The 14,440-nt window shown below is 39.8% G+C and overlaps 1 protein-coding gene across 2 annotated transcripts in view; it reads left to right on the forward strand.

Moving 5' to 3' along the window:
- The window catches only part of PIGK (phosphatidylinositol glycan anchor biosynthesis class K), a 63,926-nt gene extending 56,406 nt beyond the window's left edge, over positions 1–7,520 (forward strand). For both annotated transcript variants that reach the window (XM_032696846.1, XM_032696847.1), the window contains exon 11: positions 6,297–7,520. In XM_032696846.1, the coding sequence (XP_032552737.1) occupies positions 6,297–6,413 (117 nt within the window). In that variant the 3' untranslated portion in view covers positions 6,414–7,520. The remainder of the gene's footprint in view (positions 1–6,296) is intronic.
- Positions 7,521–14,440: the final 6,920 nt, after the last annotated feature.

The following is a 14,440-nucleotide window of genomic DNA, read 5'->3' on the forward strand; positions in this document are numbered from 1 at the left end:
GTATTGTGTATCACAGGTTGGAAGATTAATGAATAATTGTTAAACCACTAAAAGCACTTTGCAGTGCTGTGAAATACTGGGAGATAACACTGAAAGTAGATAGTAATAAGTAGAAGCTCATTTTGAAAAAGCCCTTATAGATTATGTTTTAGAAGGAAATGAAAAAGTAAAGCTATCATAACAGTATTGTTATGTTACAGTGATTATACAAAGTAAATATTAAAAATGCAGTTGTTGGTATTGATGTTAATGTAGTTTAGCTGCTGTTCTTTCCCATACCCTTTTGTTGTTGATGAATGAACTTTCTTCATTATTCTGTTAATATTTGAGATATCAGCAATCATGGCACTGTGGTTAGTAAATACAAACTGGGAGATTAGACAAAAGTGCTTTAAATTGTTTTGTGGATTAACAGGCACTGTTTATGCTGGAGTTCTCTTCTGACTTTAATCTTGCTGTGGGCACAGAAAGGATTAAACTATTACTAGATGGCTGGAGTTATTTGATTTCCCTCACCCCCCTGTGAGGACCCCAAAATCCAAGCTGTACCCGACAAATTAGAAGTGCAGACTTCCACTAAAGGCTTTGAGGACATACTTTATGCTGTGATTTGCTTGTGATACGTTTGACTTCATTCTGAAATTAAACTTTGTTGTGTGCTTTGTGGTAAGAATTGAAAGGATTACCCAGTTTGAAATTCTGAATTGCAAGTAAACCTGAGTTGTAATGGAGTGGCTCTAGGAAATATATAGTGTGCTGGATATATATAGTGGGTAGTAGAATTTAGCTTTTCCAAGGAGTTTCCTTCAGTTTGAGATCAGTTTTCTGAGACGAGAAGGATTTGTTTCAGTTGTGGATCTGAGGTTAGCCTTGAATTTCAAAGACCTGTTTTGAAATGTGGATCCTTTTTCAGATTTCAACACTGGTCTTTACCACAGAACCTAATGTAAAATCTGCTACCTTGAAAGAAAATCTCTAGTATTGCAGCGGAAGAAATAGAAACATTCATTTAAATGGAGAATGACCCAGAGGAAAACTTGGAAATTTGCACCCCAAAATAGATAAAATTCACCCCAATGAGTGCAAGACCCCCAGGACTGGCAGAGGTGGAGAACTCCTTGGAGGGCTGAGCACGGGCTTTCCCCTGGGCTATGGGTGGTGCTGCCTGCCAGGCAGCCCCACAACCCTCAGGGATGTTTTTATACCACGTGTGCTGCAAGAAACAGCCCCAAACTGGGCCTAGGGCACTGGGTGCTGAAACTGCCGAGAGAATTAAGCAGGGATTAATTTGCAATCCGATGGCTGCCACTTGAATGGGCTCATTGGCACACGATGCTTCTGATGGGTTATTCTGGTGCAGTTGCAGAGGGATATTTTGCACTCGTGGTACAAACACCCACCATCTGCCTCAGGTTGGGGAGAACATCCCCTGTAACAAGGGTGATGTGCTCATTGATTTTTAAGGTTTTTAACCTCCTTTCCAAGCTCTGTTTGGGAAAAAGATGCTGGAGGAGATGGAAGAATTTGTGTATCCCTTTTCCAGTTGGGAATTACTACATTCCTGGCTGTATGCACTGCTTTCTGTGCTGCCACATCTGAGTTTAACCCAAAGCTCCCTGTACCAATATTTTTGTCCTTACAGAGGACATAAGGCAAAGGAAGTTCTGTTGGAAGACTGTTGGCTTAGAATGATAAATTTAACACGGTGTTTTCCACATGAAATGTTAATACATGATGTTTTAAATCTTATTTCAGTTCTCATGTAACATTTGAAAATTAAACCATTCCTAATCTAATCACCACTTCAGCTGTAATATTTTTTTATTATTTTTTGCATAAAACTCATTTTAATTGGAGTAACACATATTGCATGTTTTATGAAACACCTTCATTGAAAGTCTTGGATACTTTCCCTTCAGGTCCCTACAGACCCATCCAGTTTGAAAATACACTGTTTTATCCTCTCCTTAATTACAGTACTTGGAGCAACTCTCTGTTAACTGTTTTTAAGTTCCAGAGGATAATGAGTATCTACCAGAACTAAAGAGCACAACAGAAAACTGTTCACAGGAGGAAGCTTGCTGTTGCTTAGCTACCTGTCTTTTTAATTTGGAATCTCCAGCAATTCAATAAGGACTAGTCCTTAAGCTGCTGAATGTGTTTGTTCCTGACAGATTGTCCCATTTTGTGTGTGCATTTTTACCTGTGTGCTGCTGTTATTATTGTAGGGCTGAGAGGGCGTTTGTAACGGGGTTGTGTTGTGATGGAAATCACAAAACCTAAATGTGTGGGTTACAAAGGCAGTTCTTAGGTGGGTGCTGCAACAGTGAAATTCAGAATAACTTGAGCTAAAGGAGTCTTGCCTCCGCTCCTCCAGATCAGTCCCAGATAAGAACCAGTTCTGTGTAATTTGTAGGTAGTGCAACCAACCTGTAGGCTTTTAATGGTACACATTCTGACATCAATTTGGACGTAATAAAGAGATGTAATTAATTTAAAATCAAAATACTTTGACGCTCAACATGTTTTTGGTCCATTTAGCAATTTCTCACAAGCAAGAAAATGCCTGACTTTCAAGAATTGCCTGACTCTCACAGAAATTTGCTGGAATAAGACTCTGAACTAGGCAATGTTCATAGGAGAACTCCTGAATTTTTTTTTAAGGAATCTGTGAGAAATTTTATTTTTACTAATGCTTTCTGATCAATCCTAAAATTTATATAAAGGGACAGTTTAACCAGGCATTACTTGCGGCCACAGGACTGACAATAAGCATAGAAAGAATATCTGTCTTTTCTAAACTTTTTTCCAGTATGTGGCTCTAAAAAGAAAACTTTTTATTTGCTATTAAAGTACAGCTTGCTGATATAATTTATGCAAGCAGCAACTCCATCTCCTGTGCAGATGGGTGTGATTCACAGGTGCCAAATGCAGCTTTTTGAAAAGGAACTTCAGCACTGTTTGCTGCTGAGCTGATGTGCCCACCTGGACAGAGATTGGTTATTGACATTTTCTGTGGTATATTTGTTAGGATTTTTAGAAGGATAAACTTGTTAGTTTGGCAGTTAAGTACATTTTTAATTCAGTGAGGAACTTTCTTGGGAATCTGTGAGCAAGTTAATTTAAAGAAAATCAGCTATTTCAGCTCTTACAGGTATACTTGGTAGGTTTAGACATGAATCTGTGTAATCCCCTTTTAGGTATTCATAAGGTTTTGATGTGTATGTGTCCCTAGTGGAAAATACAGGCATATTTCAATATAATTTTGTACTCAATTAACCTCACTATTGACTTACAGGTGTTCAACAGAGTTGCATCTTTTTTCCCGTTTATTGTGGTTAATATTTATGCACAGATTCCAGTTTCTGGGTCTGTAAATCTTTCTTATTAAGATAATTTATTTTTAAGATTCCTGAGGATGTAGCTCTTGTATAGCCTGATATGATTTTTGTCATGCCTTCTTGGTTTTCATTTTAACATTGCATCCGATGACTTTAAACCAACTATATGTGTGTCCTTGATTTCCCAGTGCAAAGCCACTGCTGCACTGGCCTCTGTTTCCTTGCAGAATTCCGTGGACACTTCAATACATCTTCAATACATGACATGACAAAATGTAAAACCATACTCATAGATCACCTTATAAATATTTATTCATATAAATTCTTTAAAGAAATTAAATTACTTGTTCTATACAAAGTAGGAGAGAGAGGCTTTTAGTGTCACCGGCTGCAAATTGAAGTCATTTGTCTAGAAGGGTCAGGTGCCACTTTGTGGTGAGATACTTGTCTGAGATCCAAGAAGGGAAAGATTGATAGTACAAAGAGATTGATGGAGCAGGCAGTGCAATATGCATACGAAGGGACGGGTTAATTAGGAGGATTTAAACAAGAAAGTCCCTTTGTGCGGGGAAGTGTCGTGGGCTGTTACTCCCAGAAGGGAGATGTGCTGGCAGCCTTTGGAACAGGCGGGGTCGGTTTTCAGAGCTGTTTACGGGGAGATGTGCGGTGGGGGGTGTCAGCGAGGTGGCACATCACTCTCTGTTACAACCCACCTCAGAAAATGGGGGGGGGGGGTAACCCAGGTTCTTATCAATAATTCCGTTGGGGTGGATTAGAGTGAAACGACACTGAATAATCGGTGTTTGAAAACATATCTAGGTAGGGTTCATTTTAACAGTTTTGTTTGAACAGGTATGTTAGCATTTTGGCTGTTGTCATCTATATCATCTATCATAGGGATAACCCCTGGGGGGGAAAATGCATAAGGGAGAGAAAGGAAAGACAGGATAAGGGTAAGGGAGAGTAAGGGAAAGAAAAGCTGAGAGTGGAAAGATATATATAGTCACTGCCCACGGAGTCCAGCGATGGAACTTGGTAGTTGTAGCTTCCATGTCTGTCAGTTGAAGTGGTGGCCTTGATCTGTTGGGGGTGAAGGAGGGAAGCCCCCACACTCCAAGAAGTTATTATATCCATGGTTAGTGTCATAGGCCATGCCATGAGCCCCCAACATCTCCTGGGTCTGTGCTGAGTTCCCATGAGGGGTCTGGCCAAAGGGTTTTTCTGGCCTTTCAAGATTGGCAGAGGGGGGGATGGGCTTTGATAGGCCATGAGAGGTATAATGCAAAAGTCCTGCAAAAGTCTGCAAAAGTCCCTTGGCAATCCTAGAATGCATAAATCATGAACCATTTCAGTCTGTGACACCCTCAGCGAGGTGGCACATCACCAGCGGCACCCGGGCTGCTCAAGGGGGACTCGGTGCTCCCCTCACATCTCTGGGTGTGTCATTGTTGATGTAAATTGTCATGCTGGCTTTCTGATTCCCATATCAGAGCAAAATCATTAATATTTCAGGCTGCCGAGTTCTTGGGGCATCTCAAGTGATATGACTGTTTGTTCTACTTTTTAATAGCAGGCACGGTACTTCAAGAAAAATCCTAAAGCTAAAACTGTGCAGTTTAGAAAATGGGAGCTGAGCAATCAACAAACGTTGGTTTTGTGTTGATAGGAAAGCTGTTTTGGAAGAACAGACACTGCAAACTGTTCCTTATTGCATTAAAGTTCACCAGCCTCCTGGTACATTTAGAGGAGAATGACACTGAGACTGAAACAGCCCCATCTTTTGTAATAGTTACTTACGTGGCAGGAAGAGAATTTTAGATTTGACTTAAATGCAACAAAACCAAAATACTCTGTGCCCCTTGTGTCTCGTTCTGTACAAGGACAAAATGGTGCCAATCTTTCAGCAAGGCAGGAATAAAAATCTCAGTGAGCGCTTCAGTGTTTATTATTGTGATAGTAAATCATCTCTGCCTGGAAGATCTGTAAAACACACCTGCTGAGGGCAAGAGTAGGCACAGGCATGAGGGACTGAGTTATACTTCTAAATTCTGTAATTCTGATATTTTTGTCATTATATTCTTAATTAAAATTTTACATTCATATAGCTTCATCTTATTCTTGGCCCCAGAGACAGATCTTGGGGCATATGACAGCTCTGATCTTCTGCAGTCCATTTCTCCATTCACTGAATGTGGACTATCTGAATTTTTGTTTTAATAAGAGGAGGAAGAGGACAGGCAAGTTTTGTCTTGTCTAACTGCTAAGTTGTGAGGCAGAAAAGGCCTTAAATTGCAGTGTATTACTTTTTACTGAAGATGAAAAATTTGTTCAAGTGGGACAGATGTTTGAATTGCAGAATATAATTCTACATTAAGGAAAGGCAGACTCAATGAGGCCCCTGGGAAATGTGATTGACATTAGAAACAATCCTATTTTGCTTTATGATATTCCTGTAATGATGAGTCTTTGCTTCTTACGTGGTCAGATTTCTGTTTACACATAATTCTCAGTACAAAAGGAGCTGTAGAAAATGGGTGGTGGAAAAACAACGCTCTCTTTTCTCTTTCACATTTTCACTTGCAGGAGCTGTTTTTTCCTACTCACAGCATTTTTCTCTTGTATTAACATGAGACCAGAGACAGGAAAATCTGTCCAAACAAATGAGTTTGAACACGTCCCATGACACCAATAGGCACCGTTGGAGTGGTGGCTCAGGCACAGTTCTAGTGGCCTTTTTGAGGTATTTAACGTCCCTGCCTGAGTGACAACTTGCCTCCCTTCAGCCTCTCCACCACATCACAAAGGAAGATGCTTCTACTTTGTGAAGAAATGCATTTTATTGCTATTTTTCTCTCCTGCAAGGATCACTTTTTTGCACTTGATAACACAGTGCACTGCTTAATGTGAGAGCTAAATACTAATACTTTGTTTTTCTCTCTTTTTTTTTTTTTTCAGAAACCAAAACAAAAGGATTGGCATCCTCCTGGAGGGTTTATTTTAGGACTCTGGGCATTGATCATCATGGTTTTCTTCAAAACATACGGAATCAAGCACATGAAACACATCTTCTGAACTGGAACAAGCAAGATGTTTGCATTGGCTGCTCTTTTGGGTTTGGGTTCCTGGGTATCACGTGTTCTCTGCAGGTGGATTGTGGTTATGGTGAAAAACAGTGTTGAGATCTCACTTTTGACAGTTCTTTTGAAGTCATCTTTTCTGCCCCTCTTTCTGGAAAGATTGTAACAAGTGGTTTTAATGTTACTGTTATTTTACTTTGTTTTGTTTTAAACATATTTTAATGCTTTTCTGAGCATTTTTTTCTTTCTGGTTAAACTTGAAAAGGGGCAGGATCTAAGCCCAGTGACAGGTTGCTTCTGAATTGTAAATGGGCAAATTCTTTTCCCCATCCTTCAAAGTAAATCCTAGAAGTAGTCACCTATCACTGAAGAACCAGACAATGTGTAGAATGTTATTTAAGATGTCATTTTATCAATAAAAACTTAAGCCACTTTGCAGACTTTGGCATGATGTATTGAAAGCTTTCTTCATAAAAATAAAACTACTCTAGAATATATTGATTTTTTTCTTATTCCTTTTTCTTCCTTGTAAAATGCAACCCTTAGATCAGTCCTTTCACCTTAGGCTCTCGCTTTTTGAATTTAGGATTCTATGAGTTGGTGAAAGTGAAAAAAAAATTATGACCTTGCTGAAACTACTTCAAAAATGCAAAAAAAAAAAGCGAAACTACTTCACCATGTCCATTAGAAACCCCTCATAGGTGTGTTGTATTTTCCCTGCATAGAGTATGGAGTTGGATGCTTTCAGGATTTTCACTGCAGTGGATTTTTGCACAGAAGAAAATCGACTCTGGCATCAGGATGAAAAATGTTATAAACTGTACTATTGTATTCAGTAGTTTCCGAGCCCTTGGAAAATGTACTTTATTGCCTGGGTTTTGTAAATCCTGGTTTGGCCTATTGATTTGTTCTTCTTGGACATTTACTGATGAATGTGTGCTAAAAGGGGTTTGTCTGTATAACATATTGATGCTAGTGAAGAGAAGAGCAAATGAGCAAATTTGTGCATGTGTAGAAACAAGTCTGTCAGCGAGGAGAAGCTTTTGCCCTGTGCTTTTGGGACCTGTTCTCTGTTTAATCATAATAAAGCTTACCTGGTGCATCCATGGTGTGAGTGATACATATCTCTGGAAGTCATTAGGAATTATTTGTAATCACACATAACATCAGAGTCAATATATTTGCCTTAGGATATAGTTTTGAGCATTTTCGTATTGCACAGCACGTACAAATCCGGGTGCATAAACATTCTCATCCTTTGTTTTCTTCTCTTTCAGAGTGATTGTGGCATCCCAGCCTCGGGTTAGGGGAGGTGAACTTGTCAGAGCTGTGTGTTGGTGCTGGCTGGGAGGCTGCAGAGCAGCTGTAACACATCTCTGGAGTATTAAAGCCTTCTTTGTTTTCTCCACATATCTTCTGGTCTTGGAGAGAAAGAAGGTACAAAATGATCCATTATCAGGGGGGAAACACTTGCCTGCTACATCTCTTTGTTGCACTTCTTGGTGAAGAGCAGGAATTGTTTTCAGTAGCATGTGCAAAGTACCAGGAATAGGGATTAAAATAAAAGCATTTGTACACCACTGTCCTTACAGTTCTGTCAGCTGATATCCTGTGGCAGATAATACTACGGATTTCTTCCCAGTTTCCTGATAAGCTTTAAAGCAACTGGTGCACAGATACCCTCTGCCAACAATAATGCAATTTAATGTGGAACAGAAAAGCTCTGTTTGCTGGATGGGCCTGAGCAGTATTGCTAGTTCTGGATTTCTTCACAATGTGTTGGGTTTGAGGTGGTTTTTTGCGCGTGGTTTTTTTTTTTTTTTGGATACTGTTCTTCAAAAGTGTGACTTTATATCCAAAATCTGATATAATGTTGACTTTTCTAAAATCAGAACCCTCCTTTTTCCTCCCCCCCCAGCAATTTCTAATGCAAGAAGTAAGATCAGTTGTAGACACACCACGTAGAAATGTGTAGATGCAGTACAGAAATGAATCCTAGAGAATTCCTTAGAGGATTTCCTTAACTTTCCTTTTTTGATCCAACTCTTTTTCAATTGCAGTGAAGTGAATATTTTTAATCAAATATTTATTTTACTGGCAAGTTTTGTCACACTTTAAAAAGTGGATAAAGTGAAGCTGATGGAGCTCTGTGCCTTGCTTCAGTTGCACTTACTCAGACTCCTCAGGCTTTATTCAGTTTTTCTTTTTCCCTCTTTCTGCCACCTTTTGCAGGAAGTGATAGAAACATCTACAGAACTCAGGATTTTGCCAGTAGCAGAAGATACCAAAGATTCTGTCTTTTTAAAAGCTTATCTGCGTGGGGAAAAGGAGGCAATTAGGTGGGTTATTAAAATGCAATTTATGAATAGAAGCACTCAGTAAGTGTGCCTGTGAAGGTGTTTAAATTGAAGTGAGAACAACAGTTTGACTGGAATGCAGCAAACTTTGCTTCAGGCATGACATTTTTTTATGCACAGAGTGAGTTGAAATGGATCATTCTCGGACACCATAAAGTTACCTGTGCTACAATTATGAGACAGTATTTTCTGTGGTGTGATAACTTTTATTCTTTGAATAGTTACAGTCTGAAAGCAAGCCCAGAAATGTCAGGCTCGCCTGTAAGTGTGTTTTTTACATTTTTTTTATTTAAAGTTAGTAATCTTTTCATTTTCCCTGAGAGCCCTTCAAACTCAATTTGAGATGTGGGCTCTGGGAACCAGCCAGGTCACCCTCACTCACAAACCACTTGTGTTTTCCAGGCCAGGCAGTGCTGCTGCAGTACAGACACTTCCTCTGTTGTGCACAGATGATCTTTTTAATAGCATCCAGAAGACAAGCCAGATGGCAGTTTCTTGATGTTTCTTTGCACAGAAACTTAGAAAGCAGAATTAAATTTCAGCATTTTGTGAGTCTACACAGAGAGCTCTGAGAACCAACCACGCCCGTGCTTACAAAATGTTGTGCTTTCATGTGTGCACCCTGTACTGTGTCACTGCATTGACAGGTCCTGCAGTGGGGTTTGAAGACGTTCTTTGGAACACTCTGGATGATAAAAATGTAAGTTGATCGTTTCAGTTTTTCAGCTCTCTTTCAGGAACACCTATTGAAATGCATTGCTGTTATTGAGCTGAATAAATGGTAAGCTGCCATTCCCTGCTGTCTCCTGAGCTGCCTGTGACCATGCCCAAATATTGACACCCACTTGTGACTCTGAGCTACACTTCCATAACAGACTGAAAAGTGAGATTCCTACAAAAATCAGTAGAGAAAGAAGCCTGAGCAGTGATGACACAATCAGTGTTTCTTGGTCTGTGCCAGCTGAATGTTTTCATATTTATGTGACTGTCACCATGAAATGCTGTTCTCTTAGCATAAGCAAATATCAAAGACTGTTCAGAAGTATCTTTACAAACATCATTGGTGATAAAGTGTGTCTCTAGTTCTAGACAGTGGGTTTGGTTTTTTTTGGGGGGGGGGGGTGGTGGTTTTTTTTTTCTTTTTTTTATAGTTGGTTGGTTTTCCCAGCTAAAAGCAAATGTAACCTGGTTCTAATTCTTTTGCTGAGTGTCTGCACACTGAGCCTGTTTCTGTCTCGTTTCAGCAGTCAGAGATTTCCATTCTCAGTGGACACATCCACAGAATGTACTGGAAGTAAAGGGATCTTGTGGTCTCATCTGCCTTCAGATGGGCATCACTGGATGCTGAAGCAGGGCTGAGTTGCACTGAGTCTGATTTGTGAAGGAGCTAAGACCAGGCTCAGCTGTGAATTCATCATGGGTGGAGAGGATTTGCTAAGTGATAAGGTCAAGGAGATGTTTCGCTGAATTCCCACAAGAGTGATCTGAAGGACCAACTGAGGCAGGACAAGGGAAGTCTGCAGCCCTGGCAATCTTGATGCCAAGGGCATGTCACTCATGGGTTTTTTCAAAGCTTGAGAGCTGCTTCTTTCTCTTCTCTGATGGATGCTTAGAGGGAAGGAATAAAAATGAGTTTCTGAAGGCTTCAAGAAAACTGAGCTAATTATGCATTCAGTATAGATAGGGAAATGAGATGCTGCTAGTGTCTGGTAAATAGTGAAGATTTGATCCAGTACTTTATTTCATTGTGAATGAAAAGCTTATATGAGGTCAGGTTATTTGGACTTGATAGAAATAGATGAAGTAGAAGGCAGCCCACAAAGTGGGAATGGTGCATCTCACAGTCTGTGGCATTTGCAGAGGTGACAGCCTTTGTATATGGTACAGTCTGGGGACAAGGACTGGGCACACCCAAAGCTCAGTGTCCCCATGTACAGATTTTCCAGCTCTGTCTGTGTCACAGAGCCCTGTGGGACCTGCCAGACTTTTATATCATGTTTCCAGACTAATTCACCCTTGGACTGAGACAAGTATAAAATATTTCACCCAAGAGACTGATCTATCCATAAAGTTATGAACTGTAGAAAAAAACAGTGTATATAATTAAAGTGTCTCCTGAACCATGTGAAGATCAAACTCAGGCTGGAGCTGACAGAGTGGAAAGCTGTGGCTCAGTGGCAGTGGTTGTCCTGCAGAAGTCCCTTTTCAATATTGGACTGCACAAGCCACAAAGACTCTTCTAACCATCACTGCAGCACTTCTGTACAATAATGAGCCTAATAGGTTTTGCATTTTTTAAGTGGTGAAAAGCAAATTAAAAAAAAAAACAACAACAAAACAAAATGGAGAAATTTTTCTCATGGAAAATTATATCCCCTGCACTCCAGTATTATTTCTGCTTTCCCTCCTTCCCTGAACTTTTGAATATAAAAAGCTGTCAGGAAATGCATCTTGAAAGTGCTGGTGTTTCATGATGAGAACTTACATAGGCTGCATAACATACTCTGAAATCAGCATTTCATAGAATTCATTTCACTTCCAAGTTCTTTGAGTTACTTTTTCTCCCTTAATGAGGATTTCTGCCTGATTTAGTGATTAAATTGATAGTGTTTAAGGTTTCCATTCAAGGCTGTACATCTATTAATGTTTGATTGTGCCAAGTCTTCTTCCTCATGCGAATTTTAGATTTAACTTTTTTTCCCCCCTTCTTTTCTTTTAATGTCTGTGTGCAAAGAACCCTGAAGCCTTGTCTGATACCGAGCCAGTTTGGCTGCTTTGGCCCACAGGCCTGATAGAGATGCAAATTGTATTGGCCCGAATTATTTTGGTGACATTGTTTGCAGCAATCGCTTGAACTAAACAAGCCCCACGGGAAGCAAAGTGTTTGGATGGGGTAACAGCAGTGCTGGCAAAGCTCAGCACAGGGGCTCTTCCATGGCATTTTCCATGACATGGCTTGGGTGGCACAGCTCTGTAGAGGCCAGGCCACTGGGCTGTGGCTCTTTTGGGAGATTCATGGCATTGTCATACCAGTCCCTGTGACAAAGTTACTAATTTGAAATAGTAAACAGATTTCCTTTCTTGCCTGCAACAGGACTTAGTGGAAAAATGCTGTCCTATATTAAATGTTTGACTAGGCCCACTGGTTTTACATGTAGTGAGTATTTTAAACTTATGCTCTGTCCTTTCTTGATATCCAATATAATGGTACTTACTTTGTCAAATGCTTTGCTCTTTACCAACAAAGAGTCTCACCAAGCATTAGACTCTGCTCTTTGGTTTTCATTAAGTTACTTTTCCTGTACCTAGTTTCCCTGCCCAGGTTAAGTTTGTAGCTCAAAATATTGTCGCTCAAATTCTGGTAATTTTAGGGTCCCCTTACCTCCCTTGGTCTTTACAATGCAAATAGGATGCCAAATAGGGTCAAAAGGGTCATCAGTATATCATTGCAACTTATCTTTGTATTTTGTACAGTTCTTTTACACAGACTTCTCTGCAGTGGTCCCTGTATTTGTTTGGGGTTTTCTGTGTATACAGAAGGTTGCTGGTTTCTCTAAGCTGCTCCTTCCCTGCAGTGTCATTTGCATTGGAGGGATGAGGAGCAGCTTTTCAGTGTTTATGGAATGCACATCTACACATGTATAGACATAGTAAAAAAATAATAATAATGCTGTGGTGGAAAATGTTCCAGTTTTGTCCAACACAAATGAACAGTCCCACTGAATACCAGTAACCACTTTCACTTTTAGCCTTGTGTATGGCTTGGTTACAGCAAGGCTGCAATGGGGAAGCATATCCTCTTAGGTTATAAATCTGTGCACTTCTTTTGCCTGTTTGTTAAAACATAAACTAAGCTAAGCTCTTGCTTTAAACTCAGCCACACCAAATGGTTCCCATCAGAATTTCCTTTGTTTTGCTGTTAGTAGACTCTCACCATGCTGTATATTTGGATCCTAATAGGCTCCAACTAATCTGACAAAGTTAGATCAGCAAAGTCCCAATACCTTGTACCTTGCTAAATATGTATTATTCCCTTTATCTTCCCTGTACGTCAGGAAGTAGCTACTGTCCTAAAAGCTGCTGATGTTATCTAAACACTTGTCTGGGTTGCGTAAAGAAACTGGCAGATTTAAATATCTCTAGGCATCTCCTAGAGGAGATAAACCTGTTCTCAGAAACCAAATTATTAAGATGACTTTCTGTGTCTGTTAAAAAGGGCCCAGTCTCGCTCTCCAGCTGTGCTGGGTGCTTTGGCATTGCCTGCAGTAAAATGAGTGCAGTTCCTGGATCTTGTGGCTGTACAACTTGATGTTCACTGGATACATTTTTTCATATTTTTGATCTATTTATTTTAAATGCAGTCTAGCTCCTGTATCCTGTGGCCTGTGGTAGATACCAAGGGAAGAGCGAAGAAAAACAAAGGAAAATATATTGTGACATTTTTCTTGTGGAATTCTGCTTGTACCCCTAAGCTGATGCTGTATCCTCTTAGCCTTATTTCCCATGTTCAGACAGGTTCCATGGGTAAGGATCTTCTTTTTTTTTTTTTTACCCCCCACTTTTTTCTTCTGTGTTATCACAGCTTCTTTGAAAGTCTTTCAAGAGACACCTTGCAAAACTAGTTGTGGAACTCCCAAGTGGATCCATCACCTGTGTCTCCTTGTTGAACTGCTTCTGAGAAATTTGAAAAATTCTAAATAGATTTTCAAGGCAGGGCTTTGCTTAAAAAAGCTGCTTCACATCTTAGCCCCTGTATCTTCTTTATGACTCCTAATTCTGTTTGTACAGTTTTCCGTCCGTTTGTTGGGATTGCTGGGGTTGCTTGTCTGTGGTTTCCCATCTTTTCTGTGTCCCTGACAACTCCTGGTCAAAGTGCTCCACACTGAACAGAGGGACACTATTTTTATCATCTGCTGTGTAGTTTCTCTGCCATCATTTGACATTTCATGTTTTGGTGTCATTTTCAGTGCAGAAAACATTGAACAGTTTAGTAGTATGAAGGGTATTTAGCATAAGCAGAGCCATTTTACAGCCATTTTACAAAAGATTCTTTGAGTTTTAAAACTTTTCTGCTTCAGCACAGAGAAATTTTCACAACCTTAGACATTTGCCCTTTCATATTTCTTAGGTTTTTATTAAAGAAGATTATCCTTAATGGTTTTTTTCTTCCTCTTCTCCTTTCTCTTTACAAAATCTTGTGATATGCAGGGTGTGCTTTTGCAGTGATCAGTATGAGCTGATGTTCTGGGGAGGGTGGAAGGATTGGTGCCTGTAAGGTTTCTGTACTTCCTTTTCTTTTGCAGTACCTTTTGCTGTCTTACAAGTACTCTTTGACTGGTTAACTGCTTCTTTCTTTATGTTTCTTTTTTTATCCCTGTGTTTTTAATTGAATTAAAAATTGTGTCTCCTTGCATCAAATCAAATAATTAACTTTCATTAGTCAGAAATTATTATCAGTGTTTTTCAAAGAGTTTTTGTGGCACCTATGAGCAATTCACAGAATATTGAAATCTCTGCAGGGTGGCCATTGCTATTGAGCCATGGCATTCCACTCCAGCCTGAGCTGGAGTTTGATTTTCATATTCCAGGGGAATATAGCTAGATGGCACAAGCCACATTTTATTCCTTACACTTTAGATTCCCCTCACCCCACCCCCCAATGTTT

Source organism: Chiroxiphia lanceolata, chromosome 9, assembly GCF_009829145.1.
Source record: "Chiroxiphia lanceolata isolate bChiLan1 chromosome 9, bChiLan1.pri, whole genome shotgun sequence".
NCBI classification, from domain to species: Eukaryota; Metazoa; Chordata; class Aves; order Passeriformes; family Pipridae; genus Chiroxiphia; species Chiroxiphia lanceolata.